This window comes from Cyclopterus lumpus, chromosome 7, assembly GCF_009769545.1.
Source record: "Cyclopterus lumpus isolate fCycLum1 chromosome 7, fCycLum1.pri, whole genome shotgun sequence".
NCBI classification, from domain to species: Eukaryota; Metazoa; Chordata; class Actinopteri; order Perciformes; family Cyclopteridae; genus Cyclopterus; species Cyclopterus lumpus.
This window is the reverse complement of record NC_046972.1, coordinates 23573645-23589660: the sequence shown is the minus strand read 5'-3', so window position 1 is coordinate 23589660 and position 16016 is coordinate 23573645. Positions and strand designations below refer to the sequence as shown.

Here is a 16016-nt window from a genome sequence, read left to right as displayed (position 1 = left end):
AATAGGGTTTTCTACAAGTCTTTGTTCGTTGTCAAAATCCAAAGAGCCAATCAGCTCTCTGATCTGCCGACGGCCCGGCCGGTTTCCCCCATGATGCACTGGGGTACAACCGGACTAATCACGCCCGCTTACGGCTACAAAAGTTAAACATTTCCTGTCATGTGACGTATATTTTTTTTTTTCCTGCCGCATTTTGAAGTGAAACCGCGGAGGGTTTTTTTTTTGGCGCCTATTCGTTGTTTTGAAATATTAATAATATAATATATTTGAAACAAACAACCAAACGGAGGCGTTTCCACGACAAAACCCAAAATAATCCCCAAAAGTATTTCCAACGTTACTCTGAACGTAACTTTTTGTTTTCCACAACATTTTTCAGGATTGCGTGAGAACGCCGTTTATTTTAGTACCAAAAGTGTTTGTTGTTTTTTCAGAAAAACAAAACAAAAAAAACGTTCAACAAACAAAAAGCATGATTTATTTTTTAATAACAACACGAGGTGGACCAGTTACAGTCACACAATACTATACTTTAATTTCCTTTTCGCTCAATCCTGCATATCTAGAATCACTTGTATAAAAAAAGCAAAGTGTCTCCACCGATGCGGTTACTATGTGTGTCATCATCATCATCATCGATGAGGAAGATAACGGCTCTGTGTGTGACACCGTTTGTAGTTCATTGATTTTTTTTTGGGAGGGGCGGATTTTGTCAATAAACAGCGTCATGGCGACTTAGAGGAACCCACCACCAGAGGGCGCCACCGCCACAGAACATGGTGCGTACACATATAAGAGAAGGTGTCTTCTGCCCTCCACCGCTCACCCTCGGTGTCCCCGATTATTTTCAGTCCAGTCGACGCTTCCGGGCATCGAACCCGCGGCCTCAGTCCGCCGCCACGCCCTCGGGCAGCTCCACCACCACGGGGTCGCAGTCGTCCAAGTCGGCGTCGAAGTCCCAGCGGAACTTCTTGGTCAGGTGAGCTTTGAACTTCTCGGCTCTCTTGCGCAGAGTGGCGTCCACCCCGGGGCCGCCGGCGAACTGGAAGAAGTCCTGATGTGTGAGGATGGAAAGGTGAACATCCTTAACAACAACAACAACAACAACAACAACAACAACGACGTAGGCAGGCTTTGACATTCTACATTATTTTATTCCTCCACACAAACTGCAATATGGGGCGATATTGTCCAGCTGTCCAGTTCTCTCACCCTCCATCTTTTTCACACTCCTTCTCACCCTACCCATTTCTCTCTCTCTCCCTCTCTCTGGGTTGAAGTAGCGCGTCTCCCTACCTGCAGCGTGGACGTGAGGAAGTTGCTCTGGGACACGATGTCCACGAAGAAGTCGGGCGGGATCTCCCCGAGCTGGTGGTAGAGCACGGCCACGAGCCCCAGGTAGAGCGGCGTGCGCGTCCGCATGGCCGCCTCCGACCGGCAGAGCAGCGCCAGGAGGCTCTTCCAGTGCTCGAAGCACTCGTAGACGTTCCCGATGAGGAAGCACACGAAGGCGAACTGCAGCTCGCCTGAGAGGAGGAGACCGAGATGTAGGCGGCGTGCGGTATGTCGAGAACAAGAAGAAGAAGAAGAAGAAGAAGAGCATCCGACACTCACCCAGCAGGTCGAGGGGCTGCAGCTGGTGGTGCTCCTGCAGCACCGCCTCCAGGGCGTAGCTCTGGTCCAGGCTGCACTGGGTGATCTCGGCCGGCGTCGCCCCGGGAGGGTACTTCTTCTCGGGGACGACGGAGAAGCGCATCTCCGTGCCCTCCCTCGGCTTCATCCTGGGGAGGCGGTCCAGCCCCTCCTTCATGCTGCGGCACGCCGCGTCGTTCCTCGGCTGCTCCGCCCGGTCCTTGGTGTGCGTGAGCTGCCGCTCGGGGATGACGTCGCTGAAGGCGCAGACGCGCCCCGAGAGCGGCTGCAGGCGGTTCGCCACCTCCTCGCTCAGCCGGTCGGTGAGGGACACCCACTTCCTCATCACCTCGTACGGGTAGGGCCCCAGGAAGGGGTCCAGGTCGCGTAGGGTGGCCCTGACGCGGCTCACCTCCTCCTCGTTCCCGGAGGCGGAGAAGTCCAGGTCCTCCTCTTCGGGGTCCCAGGTGGCCAGCAGGACGTCCCGGGGGCGGAGCGTGAGGAAGAGGCCCGTCTTCGGGCCCACCTCTCCTCCACAGCTGGGGGAGTTGACGGAGCAGTAGTGGAGGAAGTGCAGGCCGGGGGGGATCATCTTCACGCCCTTGAAGCGGGGACCGACCTGCCAGCTCTTGCAGTCGATCCCCACCTCGGTGCCCAGGGGGACGCCCAGCAGCACCAGGGTGGCCCCCTCCTCGAACAGCCTCCGAGCCACATCCGGGTCCATGTCGACGCCGGTGTTGCTGCTGTTGGCCATGTCCGCTCCGTCGAGGGGTCTCGACTTAAAAACGAACCTCGGGAAACACGAGATTGAGAGTTTATGGTTCCCAGGAAGACCCTCGACAGGTGTAACTAAAGCTTCGTCCCGACAGCTAACGCGGAGTGATGCTGCCTTAAAATATATATATATATATTTATTTATAGATAAATATTTATAGATAAAATATAAATATAACTAAAGTTTTAAACGTACATTTAAAGAAAATGTGTTTTTTTTTACCGCAACGATACCTCGTGAAGTTGTTGACGTTTCGTGTCGTTGACGAGGAGCCGTTTGGTTTGGCGCTGTGCAACGCGTCTTTCGCTCCGGGCGGAAACAGTTCCGCAGCAGATGGGTTCCGGTTTTGGGTAATAAGGGTTTTAAAGCCGATGTCCGGTCAGAATGTGAGATAAATATCACGTTGTTTTGTGTTTTTATGACGTCATCGCAATGATTTGCTTGAAGTGTTAGTCTTTTTTTATTTATTTTTTATTTTTTTAAACTTTTATTTGTTTTTACTTTATCCTTTTTGTAGTATGTATTGTAAACTGTCTGATTGTTGTACGCTGATTTTGAAAGTACTATTTCTAAATATATTGGAGAATTATTGTCATTAATAATATAATAAAATATAATGTTAGTTACAACAATATTAAATATATTACAATTGTTATTGTATTATCATATATATTCTATTCATTAATATTATTATTATTTCTACAATTCAATATTATTTTATAATACTTATGTATAATTTTCATAGTAGCTATGACAGATGATTATGAAATCGTTATCATTAGCGCCTTTGACCGATGGTTATGACAGTACCAGGACTCATGAGTATAGTAATCAGACAAAAAAGTCTGTTTTATTATATTGCATAAGCTCTGAAATATGAAAGACAGAAGATGAGTACCATGACCCACATATGCTTCACAAAGACAACAAAACTTTGGAAAATGTGCATATTCTGAGAGTAGTGTGGATATCTTTATCTTATCTGTGGTTAACTAATTCAATTCATGCAAAGTCTGGGAGAGTTCTAACACACAGAACACAGAGAACCGGAGGACTAAACAGCCAGAAGGTCTGTGGCCTCATGTTCTACTTGGAGAGACGCTGAGAAGCTTCTGCCAACAGGAGATCAGGGCCTTGATGACGCGGATCAACCTGTTCCTCTTTCTCTTCTTTCCTCGTGTTTTCTGGACGGCTGAACACGAGACTTTCTTCCCCTGAAAGAACAACAACAAAAAAAGATTCATTATGCATCAAAATGTCTTATAATTAGTAGGATGTTCTTTTTTTTCCGTGCGATGCAGTCTTTTGCTCTTTGGTGTGTCCTCGTTCATCGTGGGGGAGGAAATGGATGGACCCCGAGGACAGAACAGAGCTCCCCCCGCCCTCCTTTCTCCTCACCAGATCATCCGGGCTGCAGTTGTGCCCGATGACGTGCTCCATGCTCGCCAGCGGCTTCTCCAGGTCAGACATCCGCCCGCCGCTCCTCTGACACCTCACCTGCTGCGTCACGCCGTAGATGGAGACCAGGATGCGGTGCGCCTGCAGAGGAGCAGCAGCACGTCAACCATCGAGCCAACACGTGCACATTATGGGTATGAACCTGGTTATCGTCCCCCTGTCCATGGTGCTGAAGGTGCACACACGGAAGTGACGTTTACCTTTCCTGAGGGACAGGGGTCTCTCACTTTGGCTGTATTCAATGAGCCGGTCAAATTCTGCAAAGAATAATAAATCATAAATGCAAATATGGATTTATTCCAAACATCAGCTCTACTGTTGCAAACTATTAAAGCAGTGCAGCCGATCACGAGGTATTTGAGCATTATTGCTCCCACGTGTTTAATCGCAGCTGCAACTGACTTAAATAAAAGAAAAAAAGTCATAAAATAGTTGTAATTGTTCATAAATAAGTTAGTTTAATATATCGAAAGAAAATTCTTTAAAAATCCTGGTTGGTTATGTCAAAAATATAGTCAAAATATACCCAAAAAAAAGACTTTAAAGTATTTTGCAATACATTTTTGCAAAAGAAACATTAATGGAGCAAATAAATCCAAATAAACATTGTCTCTATTAAATGCACACATTCCATGTAGTATGTAACAAATAATACAAAGAATTATATAAGACATATATATATAGTATATAGTAAATATAGTATTTTGCAATACATTTTTGCAAAAAAAACACATTAATGGAGCAAATAAATCCAAATAAACTCTATTAAAATGCAGAGACCTCGTACCAGATTCTGCAGCTCAACCAGGACAACGTGTCTGTAGGAGACCAGGATCTCTTTGTAGTTACAGCTACGTCTCCCACAAGCGGTGGCCAACAAGAGAACCGCCAGGACGCGACGGAGTAGAGCAGTCACACACTGGAAGAAAAGAACGGATGGAGAGAGAGGGGGAGAGAGAGAGGGAGAGAGAGAGAGAGAAGGTCAAACACATCATGCAAAGAAAAACTGGATTTACGAGGAGATAAAAACAAATAAACGTGAATCAGTTGAGTCCAGCTGCTCCTTTTCTTTTTTTAATGTGTGCGTTGCCCCCCATGAGTCCACTGTGATGAAGTGCAGCGGCGCAGTGGACTCCGGGTCCGTCTCCACACCAGCCCGGCTGCTCCTCGTGCGTAAATACGCACCAGATGTTCGACCCCGCGTCGTTTTTTTTTTACCATTTATCATGATATGCCGCAGGACCGTCAGGCGAGCAAAGCCACTCCATCAGCAGCAGCAGAGAGACCCAAAGGAAGCAGCCTCGTCCCGATCCGTGCGCGCGCTCAGTCTGCAAACAAAATAAATATATAACTTTTTTTTTCTTCTTTTTTTTTTTATTAAATCTGTGTTTTGTTTTTTTCACACTTCCTCGGCGGCGGGCAGACTTCCGATGTGGCGCTCGGTTTACAACATTACACCCCAAAAAAGCCCCCTACCCCCCGCGGCGGCTCCGGTGTCCGTGCCCGTCACGGAGCGCTGGTCGCCGGCGGAGGAGAACGTGCAGCCATCAATCACGCGCCTCCGTCCTTTCGGTTTCAGACGGACGCGATGCGGAGGAAGAGTTGTGTAATCGGGTACGTGTGTGTGTGTGTGTGTGTGTGTGTGTGTGTGAGAGAGCCCCCCCCCCCCCCCCAGATACCAAACGTTATGGGGTTTAAAAAATATAGCCCACAAAAAAAGTGACAGCTCCAAACAAAAGGAATCTAAAAAATGCTGCGCGTGCACGAGAGGATCTTTGAAATTAAATGTGCACTTTTACATTTCAACATTCAGATAAACAATAAAAAACTGTTTGTATAACATGAATTGTTTTTGGGAGAAACAGGAAGTTGCGCAACAGTGTCTCTTGTTTATTGAGTGTTTTCATTAGTTTATGTGCCACTAGGAGACAGGAAGTCACACGTGGGCATAAATACAATTCCTCAAATTAATTTGTATATTATTTTTTTTTAAACAAATAAGTGTCGACAACAAGAGTGCCGTTCCAATCGTACTGTAAAAAGTTGGGAGTTCGCTTCACATTTTTACACAAAAACTTCACAATGACAGAATAAAAAATAAAAAAAATAGACTGAAACGTGAAAACTAATCGATATGAAAGGAAATAACGGATTGCCTCTGACTTTTAAACCTTTACTATAAAAAAAAAAAACTAAATAAACACCAGCAGCATCATCACTTTTATTAAAAAAAATCACATTTATACTCTGGGTTTTAAATCAAGACCACGACTTGGACATCTCTGAAGTTCAGCGGTGGGTTCAAGAGTCGAGCAGGTGTGCGTTTCTCTTTAGTCAAGCGGCTCCCGTTGTCACGGTGACGCTTCAGGTGCAGCTCAGGTAACATCTGAGAGAGCGTTGGGCCAGAAGGAGCCTGAGAGAACGAGGCCTTCAGAACCATCCGACTGGACCACCGGGCTGTTCAGGGGTGGGAAAAACAAGCTGTGTGTGTGTGTGTGTGTGTGTGTGTGTGTGTGTGTGTGTGGATGCAGTCGGTACACACGAGGACGCGAACGCACAAGTATTTACCGACATGTTTTATATATATATCGCCGAACAAAACGTTAAAAAGAAGATCTCTTCAGCTCGTGACCTCATTACAGGACGTCTAACCAAAAACACATGAAAATAAAATAATTAAAAAAAACACACATTGAGGGACCAGGAAGTGGAGAAAAAAAATTGAAACTCATTTCCAGGTTTTGGGACTACGAAAACCGCAGTTCTACCCGACGACAACAGATTCATCGACCAATCAAACGTCCTCATTAAACCAGATTCTGAGACATTAAATCAGCAGGTCCGGAGACGTTTCCTCCAGGTTGTTGTTGTTGTTGTTGTTGTTGTTGTTTCTTCCAGTCTAAAGCGCCCCCCCACCCGGGTCTCAGAAGGTGTTCTTGATCTTGCCGGCCACCCCCGCCAAGATCTCTCCCGTCTTCTTCTGCCAGTTCAGGACGTGTTTGGACTCGGCGCACCAGAGCTCTCCGTGGCGAGGCTCCGCGTTCTCACAGCGCTTCCTCACCTCTTCCTGCTGCTCCTGGAGCGACGCACAACCAGAGATACACAAGTTACACACACAACTCACACACAAGTTACACACACAAGTCACACACAAGTCACACACACAAGTTATACACACAAGTCACACACACAAGTCACACACACAAGTCACACACACAAGTCACACACACAAGTCACACACAACTCACATACACAAGTCACACACACAAGTTACACACACACAAGTCACACACACAAGTCACACACACACACACACGTCACACACACACACAAGTCACACACACACACACGTCACACACACACACAAGTCACACACACAAGTCACACACACACACAAGTCACACACACACACACACAAGTCACACACACAAGTTACACACATAAGTCACACACACACACAAGTCACACACACAAGTCACACACACACAAGTCACACACACAAGTCACACACACACACGTCACACACACAAGTTACACACAAGTCACACACACACACACACACACACACAAACACGTCCCACACACACACACGTCCCTCACACACACGTCCCTCACACACACGTCCCTCACACACACACACACGTCCCTCACACACACGTCCCTCACACACACGTCCCTCACACACACGTCCCTCACACACACGTCCCTCACACACACACACCTCACACACACGTCCCTCACACACACACGTCCCTCACACACACACACACGTCCCTCACACACACACACACACGTCCCTCACACACACACACACACACACGTCCCACACACACACACACACACGTCCCACACACACAAGTCACACACACACAAGTCACACACACAAGTTACACACAAGTCACACACACACACACACACAAACACGTCCCACACACACAAACGTCCCTCACACACACGTCCCTCACACACACGTCTCACACACACACACACGTCCCTCAAACACACACACACACGTCCCTCACACACACACACACGTCCCTCACACACACACACACACACACTCACTCTCCTCCCCCCCCCTCCTCACCTCCGTGCCGTGCTGCAGCTCAAACTTGTAGAACAGAGCCCAGGCGTCTCCGAGGTCGGGCTCGATCTTCACCGTCCGGAGGAACCACTCTCTGGCTTTGGAGATCTTACGCTCGCTCCAGAACAACCTGACGTGTGTGTGTGTGTGTGTGTGTGTGTGTGAGAGAGAGAGAGAGAGAGAGAGAGAAAGAAAGAGAGAGAGCACAGGGTAAAATGAATTCAAAGCACCACGACACTGGAGTAAGAACCAGAACTTTAGAGAAGAAGACTCGTCGTACTTGGCGACGGCGAGCAAGACGTGGGGATCGTGTTCGCACTTCTTCAACGCGTCCACGCTCTTGGTCTTCCTCTGGGGCCGGGCCTCCAGAAACACGGCCTCGGCCCACAGGATACCTGACAGGGAGAAGCACGAGAACATGTTAACCTCCTATTACCGGCTTAGCCGTTGCATTAAAACATTAAGACATAGTAAGACAAGTAAACTTTGCTCTCTGGATCGTTTTGATTTTCTCTTTCTGCGTGACGGGTAAATAAATGTCAGGTTTATGGAGCGCCAGCAGGTGGTATAATAAAAAATAAAGAATATTGATGTAATAAAGAGTTAAGCATTATCTTGGCTTCGGTTATAAAAAAAAAATTAAAAAAGAATTACATAATTTATTAAAAGAAAGAGAAAAACAAGGTAACTATTTAAATAAAGACCTCATGATTTCAAATTGGATGACTTCTTAAAGGCCGACTTAGATAAAAGTAAAAAGCTGGTTTTTTTCTGAAAAAAGGGGGGTGAGACTTTGTTCTCACCTGAATTGGGGCACTCCTGCAGGGCTTTGGCCATCAGGGTGTTGGAGATGTTCTTCAGTCCGGCGCGGAACTCCAGCCTGACCGACTCCAACCTGGTTAATGTGATCATTTTAGAAACATACACACATGAAGCATTTATTTATTTTTATATATATATATATATATATATATAAATAATTATATATATATATTTATTTATAATAAATATATTTAATATATATATAAAAAATTAATTATATATATATATATATATATATATATATATATATATATACATTGATTCTAAGTAGTTTTTTTTAAGTAAATAAGATTTAAAACATCCAGTAAAAACAATAAGGTGAAAGAAGGAAGCCACTTGACTCCCAAAGTAAATATTTCTAATTACTCGACATGCAAATCACATAAATAAATAAAATAAAATAAAGTAAAATAAAATAAAATAAAATAAAATAAAAAAATAAATTTTGCGTATATTAAATTGACCCTTCGCAAAGTCCCGCCCCCTGACAGAAAGACTGGCCAATCGGAGCCCAGCTCACCACAGCTCGGGGATCTGGGGGTTCTTGAGGCGAGCCTTCTCCAGGATCGCTCTGGCTCTGGTCAGCTGTCCCACTCGCTCCTCCAGACGTGACAGCAGCAGCCACAGCCCCCCCGAGTGGGGACACTTTTTCAACTAAACAAAAACAAACAAACAAATTAATTCCCCCCACTTATTGATTCAGTCGTGCACTTCATTGGTAGGAACCGAGCCCTCCTCACCCCTTGGTTGTAGGCCTCTCTGGCCTTATCCATGTTCTCCCCCTGCTCTTCTATCTGGCCTCTCATCATCCACAGCTTGGGGAAGTCCTCGTAGTGTTTCAGGGCCTCGGTGCACAGCTCCTGGGCGGCGTCGATGTTGCCCAACACCCACTCCAGCTTCACGGACTTCATGAACACCTGGAGAAGAAGAATGAATTACAGTTAAAACACGCAAACACACACAGAAGGAAATATGTACAGACCGGACCCACGAAGTGCACCGGTTAAATCCTCCCACTCGGCCGTGTTCTCACATTTCAGTAAAAAGATAAAAAGTAAAAAAATAAAATAAAATATTTCCGTAGTCGGCCCCCCTCGATTACGCAACGCAAATACCGGACCGGCGTTCACACGCAGGAACGACTAAATGCTGCTTCGTTGGTCGTCTTATCTGACAGATCGGGCTCCTCTCAGGCTCCTCAAACGGGCCTTTTGAAGAAAGGGAGGACCGCTCAAAACATCCCAAAATGCCCCGTGCACACTCACCCTGGCCGTTGGGGCGCTGCTGCGGGCCTTGGCCAGCAGGCGGCGGGCTCTCTCGTACTCGTTGTTCTCAGACTCCAGCTTGACGGCAGCCAGCCAGATCTCTTCGCTGTTGGGGTTAGCCTACAAAAAAAGGGAGGAGGAGAGAGGAGGAGGAGAGAGAAGGAGGAGAGCAGTGTTAGACACGGGGGAGAGAGGGGGGGGCAAAAGGTCGCGTGACCTCGGCATCGTCACCTGGAAGGCCAGCGCGAGGATACTTCTGGCGGCGGGCACGTCCTCGGCCAGCCACTTGGACTTGGCTCCCATCAGCCACAGGACCTCCGCTTTGGGACAGTGGGCCACGGCCCTCTGGAGCAGGGCCTCCAAAGACTCCCTGGGGTGACGGGGAGAGTCGTGGGTGGGAGGAGGAGACGCAGAACGTTAACAACAACAACCGAAGACGGTAACGCGGCTTTTGACTAGAACCGCTTAGAGGAAGAAGAAGAAGAAGAAGATGTGGTCACCTGGTGCCGTTATTCTTCTCAAAGTAGGCCGCTCGGAGCCAGACACTTTTCTTGCTGGGGAACACCTGCAGGGCGTGGGCATAGATGGCCCTGGCACACTCCAGCGCTCCGTGGGACACGCACTGAAACGCAGCAGACGAGTTAAACCCCCGAAAACTTGTAATAGCTCAAAAGAGCTCAGTTCTAAGAACCTCCATTTTTTTTATTGTGTACTATAATTAATTAATATATATATATATATACACACACACTATGTATACTATATAATAATAAATGTAGGAATAATAATATATATCAAAAAAAAAAGAAATATATATATACACACTATTTATATATAATAATAAATGTAGGAATAACATAAATATATATACTATTTATATATAATCATAAATGTAGGAATAATAATAATATATATACTATTTATATATAATAATAAATGTAGGAATAATAATATATAAATATATATATACCATTTATATATAATCATAAATGTAGGAATAATAATAATATATGTACTATTTATATATAATAATAAATGTAGGAAAAATAATAATACATCAATATATATACCATTTATATATAATATCATAAATGTAGGAATAATAATAATATATGTACTATTTATATATAATAATAAATGTAGGAAAAATAATAATACATCAATATATATACCATTTATATATAATATCATAAATGTAGGAATAATAATAATATATATACTATTTATATATAATAATAAATGTAGGAAAAATAATATATAAATATATATACCATTTATATATAATAATAAATGTAGGAATAATAATATATATACAATAATAAATGTAGGAATAATAATAAATAAATATATATACTATTTATATATAATAATAAATGTAGGAATAATAATATATAAATATATATACTATTTATATATAATCATAAATGTAGGAATAATAATATATATATACTATTTATATATAATAATAAATGTAGGAATAGTAATAAATAAAAATATATACTATTTATATATAATAATAAATCTAGGAATAATAATATATAAATATATATACCATTTATATATAATCATAAATGTAGGAATAATAATACTAATATATAAATATATACATATAGCACTCACGCTGTCTGAATCCTCCATCCACGTGTGCTTGCGATCCTCCTCCTCGATGCCGATCCCGATGACGGCCCGTATCACGGCCTGGCAGGTCGCCACGCTGCCTGCTTTGTCACACTCCTCTGCATCCTGCACGACGAAGGAGGAACATTTAGGGAGGGGGACGCTTGTGGGCGGTTCCCCGGAGAAAGGAACGCAAGAGAGAGAGTTAAAGGCTTCGAACTACCGACCCCGACCGTTTGGTGGAGATATAAAAAAAACAACAACAACAACATGTAAACTAGCGCAGAGAAGCGCCCGTTGTTGGCGCCTCGATAAACAAACGGACTACAATAACTACGCTCCACCAGGAGAAGAAAACAACAACAAAAACAAACGTTTTGGCTCGTGTTCTGTTGCCCGCAGATCAAACAGCCGAGCATTGTTTATTTAAAGGGACAATTTGGACCATTTAAAAAGGTTCTGTATAGAATATTCAGAGCATTAATAGGAGCAGCAGATAGATATCGTGGAAATAAAAATCATAGAAAACAAAAAAAGGTAAATTCCCACATGTAGAATTTCCTTTTGATGAGTTCTCGTGGTGCACACATATTCCATTATCAGATCAATCTGAAGTGTGTCATGCAGTGTGGGTCTCAACCCCTCAAAGTCCTGTTCAGGTGGTCCCGAACTTTAAAAAAAAAAAATACACCGGCAGCCGTAAACTCCTACTTTCTCTTCCCCCCCTCAAACGCACCTGTATCCACTGCTCTCGGTTGATCTCCACGCCGTTGGCGCGCAGAGACGTGATGGCTCTGTCGATGATCTTGTCCACCATCTGAGTGTTGAGGTTGGCCTCCTCCAGCTTGGCGGCGGTGATCCAGATGTGGCGGTCGGTGGGGATGTTCTCCCGAGCTTTGTTGAGGACGCGCCGGGCGTTCTCGTACGTCTCCAACCGGGCCAGCGCCAGCCACAGCTAGAGAGGGGGAGCAGTTAGACGGAGGCGCCTGTGACTCTTTTAAGGGGAAATTTTTTTTGAAAATGGACGCCCGAGCGTACCTCCACACTCGTCGGGCAACACTCCACGGCTCTGCTCAGCATGATCCTGGCGTCCTCCGGCTCCTCCAGCTCAACAGCCGTCTTCCACAGTCGGACGGACTTGGACACGTTCTCCAGGGCTGAATGCGTCACGATTGAAACTGTTATTGCATTCTGCGTTCATGGAATCATCACGACCCAAAATCACAATAAATAAAATCACGAGCGGAGCAAATGTAAAGCGTTCCCATTTCCACATCGCCTCGTTATCTTGAATGGGTAGAGCAGACGTTTGAAGAATCACAAAATCATATACTTCATAAATGAGAACAATTAAATGAATTCAGGCACATTCTTTTTCAAGCCCTCATCGGTTAAACAATATAAATTTAGGGGCGGAGTTAACGGGGGTGGGAGACCAATCTTCAGCCGGGCCAAAAGTCTTCAACTCCCCTACCGAGACGTTCAAGTACCCCTAAAGTAAGTCGGTTAAAAGCAAGTTCAGTTCTAAATTAATATAATCCGAGCTGGTCCTCCTGCAATGGTTTCTCTTTTACACCGTTATCCTAAAAGATGCACCAATCAAAACCGCTTTCAGCCGATTGGACACCATTTTTACACAGCGACCATCCTGCGGCTAACGAGGTTTGCATCGACTTGCACTGCGATGCGTTCAAGCTCCATTCTGTGAACATGAGAATTAGGCAAAGCCAAAAACTACAACAACTTATTTCTTGGCGAGTCGTTGTTCGTTTTCTCACGCGAGCGACAACAAAGAGAAAGGACGAACATGTTAGAACTGAGATTTTAGAAACTTCCTGCATCAGCAGTGAAGTTACAAAACATCTGGGTGGGAAGGCAGAGCGGTGTGTGTGTGTGTGTGTGTGTGTGCAATGGAGAAAAGTAGAGCAGAAGCAACTGAAACGTGTAGAGGCGGAGAGAGAATCTTCAACAGAGGAAGCTCCACATCTATCTCTGTCAGTGAGGTATGCTGCTGGGAAATGTGTATCTGTGTGTGTGTGTGTGTGTGTGTGTATCTGTGTGTGTGTGTGTGTATCTGTGTGTGTGTGTGTGTGTGTGTGTGTGTGTGTGTGTGTGTGTCGGGGCATTGACACCGTGCTTCAGATAGGGAAGCCAGAAGCCCAGCTGGCAAATGTAACTCTTATTAAATCCGTTACGCAATATCACAAGCGGGGCATTTTAAGTGCTTTAAATGAGACGACGGTGACGGTTTTGAATCCTCGTCTTCCATTTGGCAGCGACACGGCCCTAGCAACCCGTAGCAACGCAACATCGACATCTACCGTGTAGTCAGAACATGAAATGTGACGCAATAGCCGCACCCTTCCGGAGGACTCGTTTCTTGGCCCTGATGTCCGTCTCCAGCTCCGCCGCTCTGATGTAGATGCGGACGGACTGCGGCAGGTGGCGGACGGCCTGCGCCACCACGGCCTTGGCGGTGTCGCCGGGCTGCAGCCGGGCGGCCTCCAGCCACACGTCCTCGCTCTGGTGGGCAAAGAGGAGCAATCACGTCATGGGGAGGTCAAAGGACCAGTTTCAGCTCACACTGGACACGACTAATCGACAAAGCCGATTGCCTTTATATCTAAATATAGTATTGTATCTTGTGTATTTATTCTGAATGCTGCAGTCTGATATATTTATAATGTATTATATATTCTTGACATGGATACCCTGCTGCTCTAACACAATTATTTCCCAAATTGGGATACATAAAGTACATCTATCTGTCCGTCAGCCTATCTATCCACCTACTTATCAATCTAGCTACGTATCCATCTACCTATTTATCTACTTTTCCAGCCGCATACTATCCATCCGTACGACTGCCTGCCTACAATATTTAATATGCCCCAGCCTTTACCTTAGGACACATTTCGGTGCCTTTCATGATCAGGTTCCTGGCCACCTGCAGTTTTCCGGTGACCTCCTCCAGCCTGGCGGAGGCGATCCAGGCCGGCGGGTGATGAGGATTGGTCTCCCTCACCGATTTCAGCAGCAGACGAGCCTTCTTGATGTCACTGCGGAAACCAAAAGACACGCCGTCAGACATCTTTATCGACCGCCGTGAACGCGTGAAGTCGCCAGCGTGTCCCCCCTCTACCTGATGTCTCCACCGTGGGTGGGGATCATGGAGTTGAGATCCGTCAGGTAACCTTTAGGATCCACCACCGTCTGCCCGCTCACCGAGTCAGACACCTGAAGGTGAGAGAAAACAATAAACCCCCCGAGTCTCCACAGCGAGAACGACAGAAAACGAGGGTTGAAGGGTGACGGTCGGTTACCTGGCTGAGCCTCATGTCCATGAGTGTGTTCCTGGCCTGACCGATTTTCCTCATGTCCAGCTCCCCAGTCCCGGGTGTCATGCTTCCTGGGTACGGCGTGCTCAGACCTCCCAGCTGGTGGAGAGAGGACACGGTGGTGATGGAGAGGAGCGTTATTTTACGCCGTGTGAGAATAATGTTACGGCGCGGTGGTGGTGGGGGGGAGGGGCTTATGAAACGTAGGATCCTATGACACTTCTCTCAGCAACGTGAATGATACCTGTGAAGATTCTAAAGTGGGGCCTCTCATAAGCTGCAGGGACAAACTATACCGTGCACTGAATTCATGCAAATTATGTCAAATGTAAGAAGTCACGGCGCCTTCAACGAAGCTGCTCGTCGATCCGGTACTTTAAGGGTAGTCTTAGTGGTTATTTTTAAAGTAAAACTAGAATTACTGCTTCGTGATTTCGTGCCTCCATGAACCAGTTATGTTGCAGTTTACATGTTATTGGACATTTGTGTGAAATTGTCCCCAAGTCGCATATAAATTATTGATTCATGGCCGAAAATGAGACAATTTAGTGGGTTGACTCTAAGGAGTTCCTCCTTTGGTGCAAAGTGGAGGTAAAAAACAAGTGTTGATGAAATTCCCGTTCCCTTCATTTTGGTCGACTTAACATTCAGTTTTGTTGATTATTTATAAATATGAGCATATTTCTGCTAAATAGATTTAAAATGGTGCTTTTCTGCGATTCTTGAGAGTTTTTTTTCACAGTCGATTAAATCCACTCATAATTGTGTGTGAATCCACTCAGCAGTGAGATATCGTGACTCCTGCTGGGGCACGCTGGAACTGCACCGTGTGTCCTTCAGGTAACGTGCGTCTGGATGTTGGTATGTACACTGACCCCTTGCAGAGGGTCAACGCTGGTGTGGTTCTCTCCGGTCTTCAGGTGTTTGGAGAAGAAGCTGTCGGGGACCGGGGTGAGTTTCTCATAGCGGGGATTCCTCTGCCGCTTGTTGCGGGCATCTCCCACCTCGGGGATGCTCAGCCACTC

General features: G+C 45.6%; 2 protein-coding genes across 8 annotated transcripts in view; both read right to left on the bottom strand.

Annotated features, from left to right (window-relative positions):
* Window positions 1-451: 451 nt before the first annotated feature.
* On the bottom strand, window positions 452-2714 carry aar2 (AAR2 splicing factor). Of its 7 annotated transcripts, none has more exons than XM_034537553.1 (4): window positions 2603-2714; window positions 1615-2423; window positions 1297-1526; window positions 452-1054 (listed from the first exon to the last, which is right to left on the bottom strand). In XM_034537553.1, coding segments are annotated over exons 1-4 (1209 nt in total). In that variant the 5' UTR covers window positions 2605-2714; the 3' UTR covers window positions 452-886. The 7 variants fall into 7 exon arrangements, with proteins under 7 accessions (XP_034393444.1, XP_034393448.1, XP_034393447.1 ...); XM_034537557.1 differs by having other exon boundaries at window positions 1615-2410; window positions 2641-2713; XM_034537556.1 differs by having other exon boundaries at window positions 2630-2712.
* A 3353-nt stretch (window positions 2715-6067) lies between these two features.
* The window catches only part of prpf6 (PRP6 pre-mRNA processing factor 6 homolog (S. cerevisiae)), an 11873-nt gene continuing 1924 nt past the window's right edge, over window positions 6068-16016 (bottom strand). The window contains exons 5-21 of the mRNA XM_034537548.1: window positions 15867-16016; window positions 14977-15090; window positions 14796-14890; window positions 14556-14712; window positions 14014-14176; window positions 12692-12810; window positions 12390-12608; window positions 11657-11779; window positions 10537-10658; window positions 10268-10406; window positions 10037-10156; window positions 9512-9688; window positions 9292-9425; window positions 8753-8844; window positions 8230-8344; window positions 7953-8079; window positions 6068-6941 (exon numbers count right to left, since the gene is read on the bottom strand). The exon at window positions 15867-16016 is cut by the window's right edge and continues 27 nt beyond it. Of these exons, the coding sequence (XP_034393439.1) occupies window positions 6789-6941; window positions 7953-8079; window positions 8230-8344; window positions 8753-8844; window positions 9292-9425; window positions 9512-9688; window positions 10037-10156; window positions 10268-10406; window positions 10537-10658; window positions 11657-11779; window positions 12390-12608; window positions 12692-12810; window positions 14014-14176; window positions 14556-14712; window positions 14796-14890; window positions 14977-15090; window positions 15867-16016 (2319 nt within the window). The 3' untranslated portion in view covers window positions 6068-6788. The remainder of the gene's footprint in view (window positions 6942-7952; window positions 8080-8229; window positions 8345-8752; window positions 8845-9291; window positions 9426-9511; window positions 9689-10036; window positions 10157-10267; window positions 10407-10536; window positions 10659-11656; window positions 11780-12389; window positions 12609-12691; window positions 12811-14013; window positions 14177-14555; window positions 14713-14795; window positions 14891-14976; window positions 15091-15866) is intronic.

What these genes read in the sequence shown, in the direction of transcription:
- aar2 (XM_034537553.1), bottom strand. An exon ending in GCAGCCCCTCGACCTGCTGG is followed by an intron (nt 1,527 to 1,614) that starts GTGAGTGTCGGA and finishes TCCTCCTCTCAG; the next exon opens with GCGAGCTGCAGTTCGCCTTC. An exon ending in TCCTCACGTCCACGCTGCAG is followed by an intron (nt 1,055 to 1,296) that starts GTAGGGAGACGC and finishes CTCACACATCAG; the next exon opens with GACTTCTTCCAGTTCGCCGG.